The 22,183-nt window shown below is 39.0% G+C and overlaps 1 protein-coding gene across 3 annotated transcripts in view; it reads right to left on the reverse strand.

The window, feature by feature from the left end:
* The window catches only part of LOC134224884 (tensin-2), a 367,057-nt gene that overhangs the window by 92,354 nt on the left and 252,520 nt on the right, over window positions 1-22,183 (reverse strand). For all 3 annotated transcript variants that reach the window (XM_062704535.1, XM_062704526.1, XM_062704542.1), the window contains exon 10: window positions 13,638-14,676. In XM_062704535.1, the coding sequence (XP_062560519.1) occupies window positions 13,638-14,676 (1,039 nt within the window). The remainder of the gene's footprint in view (window positions 1-13,637; window positions 14,677-22,183) is intronic.

A 22,183-nucleotide genomic window follows, 5' to 3' on the forward strand; every position in this document is an offset into this window, starting at 1 on the left:
TCAAACAACATTGCGTAGGTATCGCAGCTACAAGTTTCGTGATCCTCTTTGCCTTAAGGATCTATATTGCTCACTTGTTCGATCGATATCAGAATTCGGCTCGGTAATTTGGTGTCCGTATCATTCTTTCTGGATCACCGTTCGAAGAACATTCGTCCGGTACGCCTTACGCAATCTTCCATGGAACAATCCAACCAACCTTCCTCCCTATGAAGAACGTTGCCAGCTGCTCGGTCTAGAGACCCTCGAACAAAGGCGATCTATCGCTCAGGCGGTTTTAGTCTCAAAAATTTTAACCGACATTTTAGAAAACATTTTAGACCTACTGCCTTGATATCCCGAATCAACTGAAGAACTTCGGAGCGATCCCTCCGATCCCTTCAGCTATAAGGTCGATCAAAGAGTTCTACGCACTGTTCGATTTCAACCGTATCCGTCCTGTTCCGCAAGAGTTATTAATCCAATTTCGTAACAATCATCGTCCGTAATAAGTTTTTATTGTTGTTAAGGTAATGACTGTTTTAGAATGCTATATTGTTTGTATTTTTGTTACTGTTTGTTAAATCCGTTTTAAAAAAGATATTAGATTTTAAAGCTAATCAGTTATTCGTTACTTCTTTGTTGAGGTTGGTGCAGTTTTACCTTAAGCAATGCTATTAGCTCTCATGGGCTTTCCATAACAAAAGCCACAAATCGCCTTTTTAATGACTTAAAATTTTCAAAGCCGTAACGGAGTCTTCCAGTACCGTTGGATTTTTTTTTATATTAGACGTTCTGGCGTATTGAACTGTACAATACATTTTTAAGGTCACTCCTGACGGAATCCAAGTTCCAAAGTGCTCGCGTTTTCGGGGGCACACCACTTGATTCAGAGGCCACGCACAATTGTCATTTTTGTTGATTTAGCTTTGCTGCGTCGCAGCATGCGTGAAATAATAAAAATGACAGTTGTGCGTTGCTTCCGTATCGAGTGGTGTGCCCCCGAAAACGCGAGCAACTTGGATTCCGTCAGGAGTGACCTTAAAGATCCTTAATTTAAATAGAAGCAAAAAATAGCTAAAATTAGCACATCTACCAACAACCTAGAAGTTGGTACCAAATTAAATGAAAGAATATGTAGAGTGTACCAGTCGTGATTATAACACCAGTTGTCGTACTACTGAATTATACACTAAGTGGCCAAAAAATGTATTCTGATCAGTGAATCATGTTCATATGACACGATAAAACCTCTTATCTCCTCCAAATAAACGAAACTTATTTGTATAAGTTGATTTTGCTTAATTTTTGGCGTCCTTTGCACCAGTTATCGCACTAGTAGTGGTCTCATTATGGCCAATCCAATAAGAAAACATAGGAACCAAAATTAAGGTACATGCGTTCCTAGTATGGATTAAGCAATCACGAATTTGATTCCGATTTTTACATTTGTTCTAAGGAGCGGGAAAGGAAACCTTTTGTTGGTCATATCAACACCATCCACATGCCTTTTATTGATTTATTAAAAAAAAAGACGTTCTTAAGTATGGCGCCGATTTATACACCCACCTTACTTAGTTGAACAAATTTACAATTGTTTGCGGAAAGGAAGCAGTTCAACACCCAGTAGAAGATCTAAATTTGAGATAAGGAGGACTCAGTCATCCAAGCCGGGCCGGCGAAATTAAAACACCTAAATCTTTCAACAGCCATCATTTCAACTGAATGTGTCACGAGAATCGCCTCCTTGCATTGCGTGGTGGCATTCGTGTCGCCACTCTTTTTAACACATTTTTTCACCTAGTCTACTTTAATGTTCAAACAACAACAACAACGCTGAATGTCCAATAGGGCGCATATCATCAAAGAAGACTTATGCTGTGTTTGGGGATTAAGCTGTTTTAGGCTTTTGATTCTGTTTGTGTATACGTTCGGGTTCGTCTCATATTAACACAATTCATATACACAGCGGCTTATATTTTGTCGCTCCCCACACTACTCCATTCTGGGAGGTGTGACATTTCAGCGAACAGTTCGAAAACAAACCTATTCCTGGTTTTACTCGAAGTGGTAGGTAGTAGGCAGAATTATTGAATGAAAAATGCAAAAGTAAGCAAATTCCTCAATCGCCTACGCCAAGCAACTGGATTTGCAAAATAATCGGTCACTGAGAGTGCGTTCGGTGATTATTAATTCGTTTCCAGTGATTGGCTAACCCGGTGCGACTCATTCAGCGTTACTAACACCACAGGGACACACATACGGACGGTCCATAACCTATGATCGAACCTCGAAATGGACAAATATGGCCAATAAAATCTAGTTGAAACGTGATCCCCCGCACCGCATCGACACTTTTCCATTACCCATTAGGTGGTTTATTGTTCTGGCTAGGATTCGTTCGTTTGATCTCCGCCACCCACTCAAAGCGTATAGGCAGTCGGTGCCTCTACTTTATGGTAATTGAAGAACGTTCCTCCGCGAAAGAAAAACCTTTTGTATTTACATACCTCGTTCGTAACGGACGCGTTCGTTAATTGCATTCTCACATGCATGCGCAACTTTAGTGTGTTCAAAGTTTGCACGCCAAAATTGCATCCCGTTTAGTATACCTTACCTTGCGGAGGAAATAATAATAAACTGGAACGGTAAACATGCGCGTGCGATTTGTTTATTTGCGGTTATTGTGCTAAATTTGGAATTCGTGCACCTCAGAATTTACACAGCGGCAAGGAAGGTAGGTTTATCGGTGGATGGATTTTATTTTGCGAGTGGTGCTATTTGCCCTCGGGATCATTCAGAAGAAGGATTTAATTTCTGAGTATTTTGTTTTAATACAATTGCCGAAACTAGAGTTAGAAGTCCCCAACTACAAAATACTGCTTTGGATATATTTATTGCACTGTTCTCCAATTAAATAACCATACCGTCCGTAGTTTATCGGTTATTCGTGGGTTATAAATCAATCGAAGCTGCCGAGTCGATGCAACTCGGGCAAAGAATAGGAGGAAGGACCGTTTGGCTGGTAGTAATTCGGCTGAGAGCCATTTGGCCACTAGCTCGGAAGTGGTTCCACATACAACCCATTAAGCCGAAAGTCATTTGACCGAAAATTTCCATTGGCCAAAATGGACTTACGGCCGGAAATGTCGGTCGGTCGAATTGTTCATTTGGCCGAGTCGTTCGGCAAAAAAAGGTCATCTGGTCGAAAATGCCATCCGGCAGAATAAAAATCAGTTGACCAAAAAAATTGTTTGACCGAATAGGTCGTTTGACCAAAAGTGCCGTCCGACCAAACGGGTCATACGGACGAAAAATGTCGTTTGTTGAATGGGTCAAATGACAGAAAATGTCATTTACTCATTTCTCAATTCTCACTTGAAACGGAAAAGAGTGAAGTAAGTAGTGAGAAATGCTTAGTTTCACTTCTAGCTACCCACATGTCATTTCTGACTTCTTCAGAGATGTAACAAATGAGTAATAAGAAGTGAAATGTTAGATGTGAGAAGTAGGACGTTTCACTTCTCATTCCTCGTTTCCCACTACCCATTTCTCACGTCGCACTTAAAATATTTCAGGGTGAGAAGTCTTTCTTTTTATTTCTCACTTCTCATTTTTCAATTGTCATTTCTTACTCCTCAATTACGGCTTTCATTCAGGAAACGAAATTTTCGGTCGGTTCGTTCGGTCAAATGACATTGTTGGGCATATGATCTGTTCGATTAAACGACATTTTTAAGCGTATGACGCATTCGACCAAATGGCCATTTCGGACAAAATTTAAATCCGGTCAAAAACCTAATTGTTTTTAATGACGGAGCGCAACATTTTCCGAGAGGCGATCAAATGTTTGCAATCGATGCAACTCTGTTCAGTAGCTTTGTTTTAGCAAAATTACGGTAGGAAATCTGTACAGACCAAACAAATGAGAAATGACCATTTTCCCATTGAGATATTTGGTGAAGGATAACGAATCGAAGCATCGCGTCGTCGCAGATGGAGGTAAGAAGATACAGACTGGCAACAATACGAAAAATACTTGTCATAAGACGAGTTTGTACAATTCCAGTCGAGTCCAGTACGAGACACTTAGACGGCCTCACTGTTGAGGTTGAAATACGTATCTGTCAAAGGGTCAATCAAGTGACGGAATTACATGGAATTGTACAAACTTGTCTTATGACAAGTGAAGATATTCCACTAAAAGCTTAAAATAATTTTCTTATCAATACCATGAATGTATTTTGATTGTCGTACACCCTGACAGGAGATATTCTATTGACCTAAGCAATAATTGAAGCCACTTCAACATGCATTCCTCAAACTAGCAACGTTGCTGGCAAGCAATCACTTCTTTGTCTTCCCCTTTACGAGCTGATAAGGATTTTTATTTGAAACCTAATCCCACATTTCCACTATTGAGCTTGCTTGATTGACTGCTCGTAGTTGCTACTCCATTATGACCAGATCAGCTGTTCTTGCACAGGGAACCAACAGATGTTTGCTTGGGACTAGCACACATCTTCAATGTACAAGTACTGGTGATGTCATTTGTTAGGTCATACTGGCGCCTGCCACGTCAGAATGCAAGTCAATGTAGGGAAGGGGGATGAAATGATGATGCAATCACTCGCCCACTGCAAGCCGAATATACCTCTGCACTTGCCACGAGTTCATGCGGAATTTGTTGGAATTTCTGGGTTAGGTTGGAGAGGCAGAGGTCCGTCTTGGTTAACGAGCTGCCAATGTGATAGATAGGAGAAGGCAACTGATGGAATTTCTAATTGGATGTAGGAAACGAGCTCTATAGTTCATTTCCAATTCTAGCAGATTACTGTTAGAATACTCAAGTTGAAGGTAAAGGAATAGTAATGGAAACGGTATGGAAGTCCATTTCCAGTTCTAGCGATTGCTAGAACATGAGAAATAAATAGAAAGATACAAAGTAGGAGAATGGAACGGACCTGGGATTCAACCCACGACCTCCTGCGTATGAATGAGAAGCAGTAGCCATATGACTACCAAGCCCGCTAATCCCACATTTCCACTATTTACCATAAAGATAGAAAGTTAATAAGTTTAAAAAAGTGCAAACAAGCATATCAGCATGGCAGAGTCCGTCACGTTGATACTTTCAGCAGAAATCCTGACAAAATTTCCATCGTCCTTGCTGATTATTTGCAGAACTTTAAATCATCAAATGGATCTGTTCTTAACAGCCTGAAAAATATTGCCGTGCCAGATTACAACCAACCAATCTTTTCAGAAGAGCTTCCGGATGAGGTGGGTTACCGAGTGATCAGAAGACTATCATTCCGAGTAAAATTAATCTAGTTCGGAGGCATAGAATAAAATTTGAGAAAGGACCCTGTTCTATTAGCCCTAAAGGATTATCGACCGATTTTGTTGACCAGCAGTTAAAGAGGCGGTTCTTGCAGTTACCATTTTCATTATATCAATGAATAGTGCTTTCGAGTATGTATCCACATTAGGGTGGCTCATAAAACACTTTTTCAATTTTTTTTTTCAAAAGAAATAAAATCACCCCTACAACACTCCAGTAAAATGCTAATATCTTTGCCTAATAAACTCTAATCTTCTCGCGGTTTTCAGCACACCATTATGTATTTAATTCTACAAGAACTGAATGAGTATCATAGCTCTTCTTCGTAAGTTGTGCCGTCCAACTGCGAATCACTGTTTTTGGATGTTTCTGCATACCTTTTTGCATATAAACTTCCAACGAGTTTAGCACCGCCCAAACGTTGACCGATTTGGCTGAAATTTTGTCCAGAGCATCAGGGCATCAAATAGAACCGAATAAGAGGGCGGCCCATCAAAAAATTTGTAAAAAGTTTTTCCCATACTAATTTGAGCCACCCTAATCCACATATAGCTTTAAACACCAAAACGTATTGCGATGAAAAATACAAGCTGCAGTACGTTCTGTGGCCCAACGATTTGATATCAACGGCTTCAACATGTCACCGGAAAAATGTGCTATTTCCCTTTGCCCAAAATGAAGATCAAACTTAACTTGTCCTTTATTTGGATTGTAATGAGCAACAGATAACCGATTGGAGGTATTGAAACTGAAAAAGGAAAGGAAACTCTGTACGTTAGGCGGACTCAGGCGGACAGTGTCTGCAGTTAACGGTTTGGAGCTACTGATTCGCCGTTACCATATGCTTGCCACTCTTTTATTCATATCAACTCTCTTATGTTTTAAACTTGGAAGTAAAATAGTATTACTGCTTGTATGATAATGATCCCCCATCTCTCCTCCCTTGATACTTTTTAGGTACTTTAATATAAATTCAAAACCCATAGCACCCTTAAATCTTAACCGATTTTAATGATCCACAAACCAAACAAACCGATTAGGTCCTTTGACCACTGAAAATCTTGATCTTATCTTATAATGTGTCAAAACTTCATTATATCACGAAACATGTTCAATCGAGTCTACTTCAAGGCTTCTGAGTGACTTTGAAGCGGTTCTGTGGCATTCTGGATACCTAATTCCCCGGGGAAGTGGCAGTTGTGAGCTGAAACCCATCTTGCGACGTGTCAACTTTATGTTTTTTTCCGAGACATGTTCTTAAGAACGATCTTTAAGATTGCTGGGCGGTGTTGGGCAGGCTAAAAGAGGTTTTATATACTAAAGAGATAGATTGTCGCTGTCGTCGCTATCCGGAACATCTTTTGCTGGATGGGATAGGAAGGTTGACAAAAAAATCCCTACGATTTGACAGCTCTGTACCCAACAAGTTTCGGACAGCACAACAAACTGAACCGAAGTGACAATCTTTCTCTATAGTTTATAACCTCTTTTGTCATGCTGCATGACAATCCGGGAACTTGAATCCCTGATTATTTTTAGATAATCTCTAATAGAAACCAACCTTGCGGCATGTCAAATCTCATGATTTGGCGTGATTCAACATTAAACTTTGGCGAGAGCTTATTTTCTATGACGTGTCAGGATTCGGGAAAATGGCTTTTTTATCAGAAATAATTGGTGGAATCAAATTTTTTTTTTGTACTCTGTGATAAATCAAACGGGTTTAAACGTTCGAATTTTGCTGTATTGATCATGTTTTTAAGAAAGCACACATTTGGGAACCAACTTCCCAAAATACTTCGGAGCATGCCCAACGCATTCTTAGAGAAGGTTGAACCATTTATGGAATTATGTTCTATTGATCATGATTTGAGAAAACATGTAGTTTGAACCGTTCCGTATGAAAAGGTGAGGTTTATAAAACATCAAAAAGTGGCAGCTCCCCGAAGGAAACAAGTACCCAAGGTGTCGTAGAATGTATTACATGTTTCTTGATAATGTGCAGTGGATTATCAAACTTAATGGTATGTCGCAAAATTAGTTTCAGATGGCAAAAATGGAAAGAGGTGCCTTGGAACGTGTCCAAGACATTCCAAGTGACTTGAAATATGCTCCATTGATAATGCATTGTGAAATTTTCGATACACCGCATCAGAATGAGGGACCGGGCTCGCAAAATCCTTGAAATAGACGGAGCCTGTTTGACGCAGTTAAGAAGTTTGAGACTTCAACACTAATTTATTAAACTCTGAGACAATATGAACAAAATGTGTCAGCGATATTATGAGAACTTATCAATTCGAAAATGTTGGAAGTTACCCAATTTTCCTTTACAATGAAAAGTCCTCACAGCTTGATTTTATTTCAACAAACAGTATGTCTCGAGCCTTACGGTTGAATCAGATTGAAATTTTAGTGCTATCAAAACATGATCATTTGTTTGCTTAGACTAGATTTCGAATGCCTTACCGGTGAGAATAAAGTTCAGAACAGCGAGTACAAACACATTAATGCTGAAAATCTGTGAAATGCTTTTAACGTGTTTGATCAACCTTTTTATTTCTTACAGGGCAAACAGTTGCACTGTTTCTGACTTGTGCCAATTAGAACCTCTACATCATAAACCATAATTTACTGATTATGGATCGACTATACGATTGAATTATATTTATTGAGCGGCTACTCCGTCTTACAATTTAACAACGAGTTTACTATCTTACTGACGTTTTGACACGGGAATAATGTCTTTTTCAACAAACGATAGACATATTTTCCCTTAAAAAAAAAACACAATTCCTGTGTCAACGTCGGGATGATAATAAACTCGTTGTGAAATTATAAAACTGAGTAGTCATTCAATAAATATAATACAAATCATAATTTATCCTTGCTTCAATAACGGTTTTGCAAAGCAACTTCTAAGGACGTTATGTTTCATAATTGATTTAAAAGATTTTAAAACCATGTTACATATTTAAAACATAGGATAATACTCAACTCAGTGAAATCCAGATTTATCATAAAATTACACTAATTTAATAAATCACAATGAAAATTATAGTAATATATACTTTGTTAGTTTCGCCATATATGGGAAGACGTACGTTCATAGTTTTAATTGCGTTTGGGAAAATGATGATGAACATCTCGTGTTACAATTAATTGCATATTAATCGGCAACTGGGCCGAACGAAGATCATTTTTATTGTTAAATGTTTTGACTGTGCATATGCACAGCACATGTTTTGAAATGGACAAATTGATATGAAATTTGCGTGTTTTTATTTTTTTATTCAGGATAAACCGCAATGGTTCATTAATTGAACTTTTATAGTATGCCCGTGTCCTTTGTATAGTGCATGTCTTTCTAGTCCATTGCTATTGAGAAGAAATAAAGCAGTCGTTTTTTATTCATTTTTCTCAATTTTGATGTGAAGCCACTTTAGATTAAGGTACCACTATTTATACCCTTCGAGAAATGGCGTACACTGAGTCTCAAAGGCGCTCCTCGTAATCAGTTTCGGCTTCAGGAAAAGTTAGATAGTATTGTTTTGACCATGCATCGGTACTGAAGTTTATACATATTTTTGACCTCATAAGAAGGACCGAATCCGTTTCTGTACAGAGATCTGATTTCATTGCATTTGGCATTTAGGAAGCTCACCTTTACACAGAGCTCATATGAGTAAGAATGGTCAGCAGATCCACCAAATTCGTATCCTCTTTTTCTTGCTGTTCGCTCTGGAGATTGGAGTTCCATATCTTCAGCTACAAAACCAGCCTAAGGTTGATTAAGATACGTTTTTAAAAAGGTGGAATAGGTGGCCCATCTAATTAGTCATTCCATAATCTTCCGACCATCACTCATAAGGTTTAACAAGAATAGTAAGAACTACTGCACAGTGTGGTAGATCTTACTCCATAACACACCACGAAATGGTGTTTAGTGAGAAATTAGGAGTGAGAAGAGAGACATTTCAATTCTCATTCTTCATTTCTCGCTTCTCACTGTAAAAAGTGAGAAGCGTGAAGGGAGTAGTAAGACACATTGCAAAGTGGGTAGTGAGACTTCTCACTACTCACTTCACCCTTCTCACTTTTTTACTCTTCTCACTCCTAATTTCTCACTTTTCAAATGACCTTTCCGGTCAAAAAAAAATGTCTTATTCGGTTAAATGCCTTGTTCGGCCAAATGACCATTTCGGCCAAACTACCTTTTCGGCCAAATGACCCTTTTGGCCAAATGAACCTATCGGCTAAATGACCCTTTCCGCCAAATGACCCTTTCGGCCTAGTGACCCTTTCGACCAAATTATCCTTTCGGCCAAACGACCCTTTATGAGAGGTTTATTGATAGCAATTAGATCGTCAAAAAACTGAGCAACTAGCTCTGGCGATTACTATTATAAATCCGCTATAAGAATTAAATAAATCCAAGAAGCTTGGAAATTGTTCCTTGAAAGCATACCTATATCCATTTTATACCATTCCGAGAAAACAACAAAACACAAAACCCATTTGATTTTGACAACACACGTTCGGTACATTTGCAGGTGTTGGGCAGAATGATCGGGACAGGCAAAATTTTATCGAAATTCAAATGACCATAAATCTGTGAAAAATCAACCGATTTCTTTGGTTCTTACGGTGTTCGACGGGAAAATTAATCAAGTTTTGGGAAACTGTTTCAAATCCATGTTCAGACCGCTGGACACCGCAGATAATCCGGATTATTTGAGGGCATGTCAAAAATGCTATTTTTTACGGCTTGAATTTTTTGCTTGAGTAAAATGTTGACTCTTTTTGTATTTTTTTACATAAATTAGAGCTCTTTCTGAGTTAATTGATATATTGATGTCACAGTACGGACAACAAAAACCTGAGATATGGCCGTTTCCGTGAAATCCGTGAAACCGGTTCCACCCATTGTCGCATGCACGATATTGTTCTATTAGGCAGCGTTCTTGCCTGGTATCCTGTGGTTCTAGGATTCGTCAAATTTCACGACATAATTCGATAACTCGAAAACCATCAGTGCTAGAGTTTTTACGTCTTCAGAAGAAATTATTTACAAGAAAATATATATTTTGGTGTAAATTTTCATAAGGGTGGCCCTTTTGTGACAAATTTTGTAAAATGTATTTTTTTAATCTTTCAAATTAGGGGGTCGTACTGTTCTACAAAGTTGTAGAAAATTTAATTCTAAACATTTTTGCCGAAATAATATTATTTTTATTTCATACAGGAAATGTTTTATGACCAAATTACTATATTTAGATAGGGCGGTCCCGAAAAAAAAAAACAATTTATAGATTCTACTTTTTTCAATTCAAATTATTTTCAAAAACTGTCAAAGCATCGCTTCACGGTCTTTGGATTGCGCATCTTTTGGTTATATAATATGGTTGCTAGCTTCTTTTCAGATCCCAAACTGAGTAGGGAGAGCACCTGTCTAGCGTATTGGGGTCGTGGGATCAAAGCCCACCGAAGGGGCAGTTACCCTCCAATACCTTTTCCGAACTAAAGCTATCACATGTTGTGCATATGCATAATCAAGTTTCAGACATAGTAATTAATTTCCACTCCGGGTGGCTTAATACTTGGCATATAGGCAATTAACTTTGAATGTACTGAAGTTTAATTTTTTTTTTACCAATATCGAATAGTTTAGTTGTCAAAATCGAATGTTGCCAAAATCGAACGGGGTGTACTGTTTTTGAACAAATTAGAACCGGATCTTTCGATTTATTCGATACAGATATATAAGTTTTAGGCAAAACTCAACGCCTGGGGCACTTCTAGTTCAGAAATAGGTCAGAAATGGTAAGCAGTGCTTTATAATTGCAGTTACCTACAAATATGCTGAAATTTTAGTAGTAGAACGTACCCTGCTGTACAAAAATTTCAACCTTACCGATCATTGGGGTACTAAGTTTCAGCTTGTCAAAGTTGGCTATTTTGTATGAATTTCGGGCTCCGCTGCTATTTTTTATTCTGAACACAGGTCTATGCTGTTTCTCAAAAAAATGATTTTTAAGTTAATTTGTTTTCGTGTTTTTTGTTAGAAAACGTATTTTTGGATGAGGATTCAGAATACATAAAAATAACAATTTGGCTAACAAATTTACATATGCAGTTTCTAAAACAGACGGTTAAATTATTTTGTAGAGGAAAATAAAATAGGGTTGCAATGAAATAACAACAAATTTAGGAACTTGTCATAAGGCGAGTTTGTACCATCCCATTTAATTCCACCACTTGATTGTACCTTGACAGATACGTATTTCGACCTCAACAGTAAGGTCGCTCGACTCAAGTACGAGACACTGAAGACGACCTTACTGTTGAGGTCGAAATACGTATCTGTCAAGGTACAATCAAGTGGTGGAATTAAATAGGATGTTACATACTAGTCTTACGACAAGTGAAGACATTCCACTAAAGAGCTCAAAATAATTTTCTTAACAAATTTAGGAAGTGATTTCCGTTTGGCTGGAATATCATTTGATATTCATATTCATCGATGTTTCCTTCCAACAATCGTATCAAATCAAATATCTATCTTGTGGAATGAAGAAACGTTCATCAAGCGAACAAAATATAAAGTCGGCTAATGGAGACGCATGGCAGTTTATGCTTTATTTGGATGGTGGATCGATAAAAATGCAGATCAGATTAATCCACCTAATCCGCGATGGCGTCACTTTTCTGCATTCAAAACAGTCTAAAACGTAGGGCACAACATTATTTTTTAAAGATTTTACTTCCATTTAATTCCACACTTTGTTTGCAGTTTTGCTGAAACATATTTCAATCCCAACCTTACTGGTCGTCTTTGGACTTCGGGACTCAACTCAGTTAGCATTGATTCGGTAAAAATATTTAAAGTAATTGTCGATATATATCCATCTGCGAAGGTATTTCACATGTTCGTGGAATTTACATTCGACTTCGGGCAGTAGTACTATCACTTCTAGAAGAATGCTAAGTGAAATTGAAAACGGCCTTCATTTTGCATTAAAAAAATTAACCCGTTTATCTCTTTCGCTTCTGTAATCATTAGCGATAAAAAATGTTCAAACATATGGGAGGTAGATGAACGATTCGATATCACCTGCACGATTTGATATTTTTGATGATTTGATAACGAAATTCCTAAATTCCGTCAATGTGACGCGATATTATTTGCTGTCGCAGACAGTTCGGCGACGTTTCATGATTGTTTTACTGAGCATTAAACCGACAGACGCATAATTTTGAAATAACCTAGATTGAAATGTTAATTTTGAAACCCTTAAAGTTCGATAGAAAATTCTACAAAAAAAATCTTGAAGCTACACCCAACCAGCGGATGCAGATTTCTGCATAAGATCCATGCAGAAACAGCCATTGTATTGAAATCTTACAATTTTGTATTATTTTAATACAGTACATAATAAGGAAATTCTTTGAAAGCATTTTGAGGAGTTATGAACACATTACAAAAATCTATTATATTCCAGTAATCTGGTATTTGACGGTAATTGTTTGCATTGAAAATAACTTTCTAGGATTTTGGAGATATTACTGCTATATTGAAAGGATTTTAGGGATTTGGATGTCTTGGGCGATTATATTTTAAATATTTTTTCTGGATAAATACAGTATTGAAGAGAATATCAAACAACAAAATACACCGTAACGTTTGAATTTGTTTAGAGTTCGATTAAACCCAGCCGCATGGTACCGAAGACTGAAGTAAAGAAGACCCTTTGTTATGATAATGCTCATAAAAATTCGCTTTGTGTATTGCCCTCTTCGGCGAGAGTTACCCTCGTATCGTTTCTTTTTATTGTTGTTCGGAATTTAAAACGGAATTCACTTGTGTTTATCGTATGCTGGAATTTGCTTCCTGTGCCAAAACCTTGCACAATCCCACTAATCCATTCAGAGGGTACGACTCGATAACAGTCAAATATTTTCGATACGCTTCTACGCTACCCGACAGCACCAGGTCCGATTTATTTTCTTCTCGCATATGAAGGTCATTTTTCATTTTTTTTCTTCGTCTAGCGTCTTTAGACTTTTTTTTTCGTGCTGGTTTATACCTACACACATTTCGGGGCACTTGACACATGTTTATTACTTTTCGGCGTTCACTTGCAAATATAATTCACCGTGTCTTCAATGCCGCGCGCCACTTTATCGGAACACATGTTCTTTTTTCACCACTTGTCACCGGGGTAACTCTCCACCCACACACCGCCCAGTTCAGTGCCGCCGATATGGGATTTGCGATAGGTGAAAACATCCAAAACCACAGAAAAACACTTACCCATCATTGGAGAACTGCCTTCCGAAGCTGCCGTCCATGGTGTTGGACCGTTTCAACGGTTCGTGCGGATGGGGATATCCGTTGGTGTCGTTCTGCTGGTCCACCGTGGTTCGGATCGTAGTGCTATAGTTCCACCGATTGTCCACCGTGTCCGTTCCCCGCGGAGACTGATCCCCGATGGTGTACTTTTCACTGAACACTTTTTCGCGCCGTTCGCGTAACATTTCTTCGAATTCCGAGTTGCGACCGAGGCCACCACCGTAAGGACCAGCGCCCGAGCCACCGCCTGTTCCGCCACCCATTCCGGTGGATTTCCGAGCGGACGTTGGCGTGCCGAGCGCTTTGCGAACCATCGATGGACTCGACAGGCCCGACTGCATCTTGAGCATGGTCGAAGCGGGCGGATTTTGGGGCGTACCCGTTAGCGGTATGCTGCCGTAGGTGAAGGGTCGTGAGTCCTCCCGGGCGTGATACGGAATCTGCTTGCTGCCGTAGTGATCGTCGTCGTCGTCCGAAGTGAACCGTTCCGAAGCTCCGGTAGTAGACCGCGCCTGACGGGGATAGCCGAAAGACTGATGTTGCTGCAGATTCATGAGCAGCTCTCGCTCGGTCGGTGTGAGACAGAGATCCCGCTTATCGCGGATGGTTGAGTAGGCGCTGCTCAGCAGCGGGGTTTCGCGGCCACTCTCGCTGGGCGGCGGCGTCAGGGTGGTCGTCGTGCTGCTCGTTTCGTACAGCAGTAACTCGCGCTCTTTGGCGGATTCTCTGAGTGCCGGCAGCTGGGCCGAGTGCGACCGCTTGACGGTGTCAGTGTTTGTGTTTACGAAATGATCGCTCGCCAGGTTCTGCTGCTGCTGTTGCTGCTGTTGATGGTGAAGGTGGTGATGGTGATGATGATGATGGTGGGTGGCTTGCGCCGACGACGCTGATGGCGTCGTCGCTGCTGTTGTTGCTCCTTTGCTGCGACCGACGTCGGGGATGCCTTGAACCGTCATCAGCATGTCGGACAGCAGATCGTCCAACTCCCGGTGGCGATCATCTGTGGAGAGTGGAACGAAAACAAAGCAAGAAAGCGTGAGACATTGAAAGCATTTTTCGCGATTTGATTAACTACTAATTGATATTGACTTGTGATGTTTTGGAGCATTGAGTTGCCAAAAGGAGATTATGCAAATTATTATGCTGACATAATATTATTTTTTTCATAGTATTACTTAAAATATGCTAATCGGATTTAACACATTTGGTATCTATTATAAAACATAATAAATTAAACTTAATTTTTATACCGGTACTGATGCAAAAAAAGACCCAGATGATATTTTGTTCATGTGATGTGGAATGTGGTACTGAGACTTAAAATCATCATACTGGAAATCAGAGTTTCTATTTCCCCAGAATCCCCCACACCAGTCACCTTCTGTGAATCAAATGGTAATCTATGCTCAAATTATGTTATGAAAGTATTATTGTAATTTTCTTTACCAACATGGAAAATGTACAAAATTTGTTAGGATCTAATCTTTAAGAAGCGACATAAGTATTGCTGTGTTTTTATGTTTTATAAATAACCTCTTTGTTGCCATAACATTACTCCATTGAAACTTTGCCGCCCCGAAAAATTCCTAGACCGAACCAAGAGTCAAACCCAGTCAAGTTGATCGTGGTCTTGATCATAATACAAATCATCAAATCAATGTCACCAAATCGAATTGATAATTTGAGAAAAAACACAGAAATGGTGGAATATCATGTTGCAACATTAATAACATTTACGTATACGTTCAATTGTTTATTATTTGGTGGTGTGTAAGTGAAACAAAAGTTCAGCGATGGAACAAAATTGATACACCATGCGTCTCCATCTACTCGTTGGGTAGGGAAATTGACAAACGAAGTAATTTTTGAAGCCTCATTATCCTGAATTTTATTTAAAATAAAATGGTTCTACGAAGGAAAAAAGTTTCCTCATTTTTATTATCACGGAATTAATCTCTAATTAAAATTTGTATTTTTTACATTTCTATATTTTTGATGCATGTTTTTGCTTGTGTATAAAACTACGTCAGTATATCCAAGAATTTGAATCACTGAAATTTTCTATATTGAAAGCGACAACTTAATCATTTTGTGTTTGATTTTTTTCCCCTAAGATTAACACGAAATAAAAACTCACCACCCAACAAAAAGTGAAAATTCCTAGCCCACCATAAATGCAACACTTTTACAATCCATACACCGCACCAAGACCGGGGACGGCCCATTTTGGGACTCGTCGTGATTACGAAATACAACTTTACAGTTGGTGTAATTCCAAGCCAACATCGACGGTGATCGGCCAATTGGCGGTGACGTGAACCGTCATGAGAGTGAGAAAATTAAAGCTTATTTCCTCACCCTTGCTGGCAAGTGGTTTTTCTTTTTCAAATCGCTGGTCCTGTTCGCAACAAGCCTCCCCGCGCCGAACCATGCCGAAATAGTGAAGTTGTCACCACCGTGTGTTGCGGTCGAAACTGAAGGGAAAAACTGCCTGCTTGTTGCGAAAATATGCAGCACCCATAAGCTCTTTTAGGACATCCGTCGAACTGTAGTCATGAGCCTTTCGGTGTTCGGACACCGACCAAAGGGGTTCGTCCAACGTCGTATGTAATTAATAATCGTGAAATTATTCCAAATATGTGTGAAGCGAATGCCAAAGATTGATCGCCGTCAGAAGCCCGCTGAACCCGCGCGCGCGCGGGTCTCGAAGGGAAAATCATAAGTCCAACTATACGATAGATTCCTTGACTATTGCTACCGAACCGAGGTGAACCGTCAGCCGGATCTCGGCGCGGCAGCCGGGGTGATCGATCCATCGCTGATCACGCGCCCAATGGAGAGGTGAGAAATATATGGCTCTGGTTTAGAAAAGCCCCCTTGCACATACGACGCGAGATGAATCTGGCAGAGCAAAAAGTTTAACACATTATTATGCTCTGTAACGAGTTGCGATGTCCATAGTTACGAATTAATTCGAGTCTTTCGAGTCTGGGTTTCTTTTTATGGACCGCAGATTTTTGCGCCCTGAGCTCGGACCGTTGAGACGGCAGTCGCGGCAGGGAGGGTGAGGTTCACTGTTCGCCGTTTTCGACGACATTTTTTCGCGTGATCAAGCTGTGCGTAAGTTTTGGTGCGTAAATCGCTATCGGTTTTGGAAAAGCTACTCTCATTTCTGATTGTGGCTGCCGTCGATTGGACGCGAGTTGAACCGTGGTTTCGCGGAAAACATTCCCATGTTTTGGACTTGGTGGAGGACAACCGCTTTGCGCAGAAATGATGTTTTCGTGCTGTGCTGCAAGTATTGGAATCGGTTGTCTGCGAAAGCAAGACGTCAACTGTTTTTCAGCATGGAAAATTTGAGGGATAATGAGAAATATGTACCTAAATATTTTATTGTCAAACGCAACGGGGTGTAAATGACAAAAACTTAATTTCAAGAAAAATGGGTGTAAAGTTTTTTAATATTTTGGAATGGAAATCTCTTGAAAATCTTTTCCTAAGAGTGGCAATCAACGATTTACTCTAACGCATTTCTATATATAAGAGAGCGTGAGAGTAAATAGTCGATTTCCCCTCATGGGAAAAAATGTTGCAAAAGGCAGTTTTTTTTGAAAACTAAAGCGAAATACAACGAAATGAAGCATCCATCGGATATAGTTATGTCTTCGATATTGGATGATGTAGTTTTGAAGCAAAAATACTTCCCCCATCCAGCTGGAGACTGCTTTTTCTCCTCGGTGGGTGGTTTTATTACTGGGGGGTGATACGAGCACGTGGCTGTCTTTCTCGTCAATGACTGGATGACGGTAATATGATCCTTAAAAACAGACCTTTAGTTAAGCGGTTAGAGACGAGGTCTCTATTCTAGTGATTTTTGGAGCACCTTTCATTTAATTAGGTTTAGTAGATAAAAAAAGCCTGAATCAATTTTTTTTTAAGAAACCTTTAGTTACGTGTGTGGTTTTCAAGGCCTATATTCCAGGGAATTCTTGAATGGCCTTGAACCGCAAGGCTATTGAAGGCGTATACAATTTGATTTCATATATCAAATAGAGCAGGAGTCATTTAAAAATATATAAATCATCTAGTAACGCGTGTAGACCTTAAGGCCAATACTCCAGGGAAATTCTTGGATGATCGAGGACGAAACAGTTATTGAGGGCGTTTACAGTTTTATTCTACGGATTGAAAAGGGCATGAACCATTTTCAAAAATGAGATATCAGCCCTTCGGTGGAGCGTATAGACTTCAAGGACTTATACTTCAGGAGAAATCTTGGATGACCTGAAACGGAACAGTTATTTAAGGTGCATCCAATTTGGTCAAATAGATCAAAAAAGGCATGAGATATCAACCCTTTGGTTATGCGTGTAGAATTTAGGGCCATTGGGAGAAGTGGTCCACTTGAAACAACACTTTCAGAGGCTTTTCCCTGCTCCAATAAAACAAACAATGCCCTGTACTCCATGCAAGTCTTGGATGACATGCGAATCCATTTTTTTTTTCTACGGATTAAAAAGAGGCATGGACCATTTTCAAATAGAAATCCTTGGCCCTTTGGTTACGCGTGTAGATCTTATACTTCAATACTCCCGGTAGTTCTTGAATGATCTGGAAAGAAACAGTCATTGAAAGGCTATCCACTTTGGTTTACTAGATCGAATAGGACATGAACCATTTAAAAAAAAAGAGATAACAGCCCTTTGGTTACGCGAGTAGACCTTAAAGCCTTTTCTCCATTCTTGGATGACCTGAAACTGAACAGTTATTGAAGACATGCAGAGGTATACTCGGTCTCTAGTAGCAACGAGAGTCGGACTAACAATCCTTACCTTCCTATATGACCGTAAGGACATGCCCGGCGCCGATATTGACTTTAGATATTTGAGCTCCCAAAACGTGTACATTGAGAATGGGTCCCAAATTGGCTAGTCCCAAGTCCCATTTATTGTGTTCTCTGTACAATTTCGCAAGCTCTAGTCAATCACGGAGTAGCAACTACGAATTGTGCGGTCATAATGCTCATGCTCATTATTATTAGCGCAATTGAAAGGGTCAAACGCGAAGGGGTGTAAATGACAAAATTTTAATTTCAAGAAAAAAGGGTGTAAAGTTTCTAAATATTTTTTTCGTTTCATACAAATCGTATGGAAGTTAAAAAAAATCACTAAATCACTTAATGACCTGAAACTGAAGAAGACATATCCAATTTGATTTTATGGATCAAATAGGACATTTAACAGTTTTTAAAAGAGATATCAGCCCTTTGATTATGTGTGTAGATCTTAAGGTCTTGGACTTCAGGGCATTCTTTGATGACCTGGAATGAAACACTTGTTGAAGGCAAATGAAGATGCAAAACTGAAACTTAGATTTTTGGGTTTCTAAGATTGCCTTCTAATAGGTTAACTTTTGGATGACAATATTGCTTAAAATTCTTCCTACGTAAAAATACGGCCGTAAGACAAAGTGACGTATAAAAAAGTGCCATAAAAAAGGGTATAAAAGAAGTTCCATATATTATGAAATGGTGAAGTTCTATTACCATAGAACTGATGGAGGCTAAATATTTTAGTTATTTTTTAGGGGAAAATGCACCATGCTGTAGATTTCTAAATTGTATGTTATGACATAAAACTGTGTACTTTGTGTACTGTGTGTTATCGGAAAACAATATAAAAATTAGTTTCCGATTTGCACTCATCGATAGCAGGAATAGATTTCAATTTGATGTCACAGTAAGATTTTTCTGCTATACATTTTGTAATTTCAGCCGTTACCACAACGATCAAAAAGAAATCAAATTAGGTAATCATAATAAACGATTTCACAACATCATAACAAGTTATCCATTTGCTCTCAAGCTTTGATCGGGAACCTTAGCATGTTAGACTGATGAGTACAGTACATGGAGTGGAGCAATATCTAATTTATTCAATGTACTTGCCACTTACTACGTACATAACAAATATTATAGTTTTGCTATATCTGGCTACATTAAACATTCTTAATATCCTTGCGGTAGAGCCTTGATATGCTTGAGCACATCCGGAGTGATACCTTCTTTTAATTGTCAAGTAGGTCTTCTATCAGTGATGGAGATCGGTTCTCTATCAGTTACTCTGTCCGACTGACAGAGCAGTGTGCAACATCAGTGCAGAGATGATGGTTAATTTGCTGAGCCAAAGTGAGCCAACTGTGGATAAAAACATCGCGCCAACACCAAAGGGCTGTTCGATGCTAGCGGAGTTCCTGGGAAACAGAAAGAAGGCTTCCATCAGGACTTTCCCGTAGATGAACCGTGCACAATGAATCAACGAAGTGAGCTAGGCGACCATCCCGGCCCTCCATCGAAAGAGTCTTTTCACCGTTGGAACCGCACAAGCGATTGGCAACGTCCCGAGCGTTAAGCCATATCAAAATTTTAACTTAATTATATCAATGAATAAAACAACGTGTGATGTAATTAGATCAGGGCTGCTCAACGTACGGCCCGTGGGCCGGAGGCGACCCTCTGCTCTTTTTGTTATGCTCCGCGCGACTTGTAAGAAAAATGCTTCAGAACCGGCCCACAAGTTTTTATTGATTCAAATTATTGGTGGAAGAATGGATTATCAAAGCAACAAACTCTCTTCACCCGGGCAAACACGAATTAGAAAATTGCAGTACGGGCCAGTTTAGTTGTTATTGATATTTTTGAAAAAGCGGAGAACTTGTTCAGAAATGCATATCAGTTGTTGTTTACATCATGTGCCCTAAGGAAGAAGCGTCCCTCAGTCAGTAGTATTACTTTGTCGTGAAGCACGGTGAATATTTAAAATTCTCGCAGAACATTGAAAAACTATGTACGTGAAAAGGTCGTTTGGTTTAGATTCTACTCTCTCGCAATTGATGAAAATACTGATGCGTAAAGCAGGGCACAGGCAGGGTTGCCCCTACTTTTTGGGAAAAGTCTGACATGCTACAACCTAAAAATCTGACAAAATCTGGCGAAGAAATTTTCTATCTCATATTTTTTTAAATTAAGTGATTCTACTAAAAATATTATCTGATTATTTTTACCTATATTACAAATTTCTTTGTTTTGACCACCATTTTGCTTTTGCTCTATATAATTTATTCTTACGGGCCTCCTTAGCCGTGCGGTAGGATGCGCGGCTACAAAGCAAGACCATGCTGAGGGTGGCTGGGTTCGATTCCCGGTGCCGGTCTAGGTAATTTTCGGTTTAGAAATCAAATCAAAGAACAAACTATGGCGAAATGGCCCAATACATAGAATGATGTCATGTTATAATGCACATTGTGAAACAATTGATGTAACGATGAGTAAAGCCGATCTAAAAAAAGTGTTCTTCTCTAGACAAGTTAGGTAATGACTGAACTACACATAGACTAGATAATAAGTATTTATTGTACTAAGTATAATTGGTCTACATTTGATTGACGGCAAATAAATAAATAAATAAATTGTCTCAACTTCCCTGGGCATAAAAGTATAATCGTGTTAGCCTCGTGTTAGCCGCCCATCTTACCGCACGGCTAAGGAGGGTAAGCCCATAGATATTTCAAAAAGAATTTTGGTAAACAATAATTGACTTTTTGCAGAAAAAATCATAATTTTTATGAATTGTCCCTAATAACAGCGGATTTTGATCTTCCGGAGCGTCTATAAGAAAATGGTTAAACGCAATCCTTTGTTACTGTTATAATGAAAAGATTTGAACCAAATTGCGCTCCGCTGAGATGAGTATTATGCATTGGCCACTTCTACGGAGGTTCCGGAGGATTGGAATTATTGTTTACAGAACGTTGTAAGCATTTTAAAAACTCGAAACGCAAGAATTAACGACAAAATTCGGCCCTAGAAGCTTTGTTTCTTTAAACCCGATCTTTGGGAACCAGCATGGCTAGTCTGCAGTCCGTAACAACATTCCCGAAAACCAATTTGATTACAAAAGATAGAAATTAATTCAAAACTGAGTTTTTGGAAGCGAAATAAACTTGCGGTCATTTAGACTTGCTAATGTGTGTATCTGTGTATTTGTTTTTGCTGTATAAGACGTATAAGACGATTTTCTGTGAATCATGTTCTACCGATTCTGGTCACATAATATCTGTCTGAAATTCGAAAAGTCTGGCATTGTGGATGGTTTCTCTTTTTCTCTTTTTGGTGTCAAAAAGTCTGGCAGTGCCAGATATGTCCGGCATAATGGCAACCCTGGGCACAGGTAGGGGAATTGATAATCATATTCGAATCATAGAGGAACTGGCAGCCTTGATCCGAATGAGTGGAACGACTACCGGAAAAACCTGATCTGATGGAGCTTTAATTTAATTTAAGTGGCCTTTCAAAATTTATTTGTCGCCATGAAATTGTGTTTAGTTTTTCTCTAAAGAAATTTTAGAATATTATTATTATATAATTTTATTATTAATTAATTTGAATATTATTTCGATTTATTAAAAAAAATTGGATATTCAAAATATAAAAAATATGTACCGAATAT

This window comes from Armigeres subalbatus, chromosome 1 (genome assembly GCF_024139115.2).
Source record: "Armigeres subalbatus isolate Guangzhou_Male chromosome 1, GZ_Asu_2, whole genome shotgun sequence".
NCBI classification, from domain to species: Eukaryota; Metazoa; Arthropoda; class Insecta; order Diptera; family Culicidae; genus Armigeres; species Armigeres subalbatus.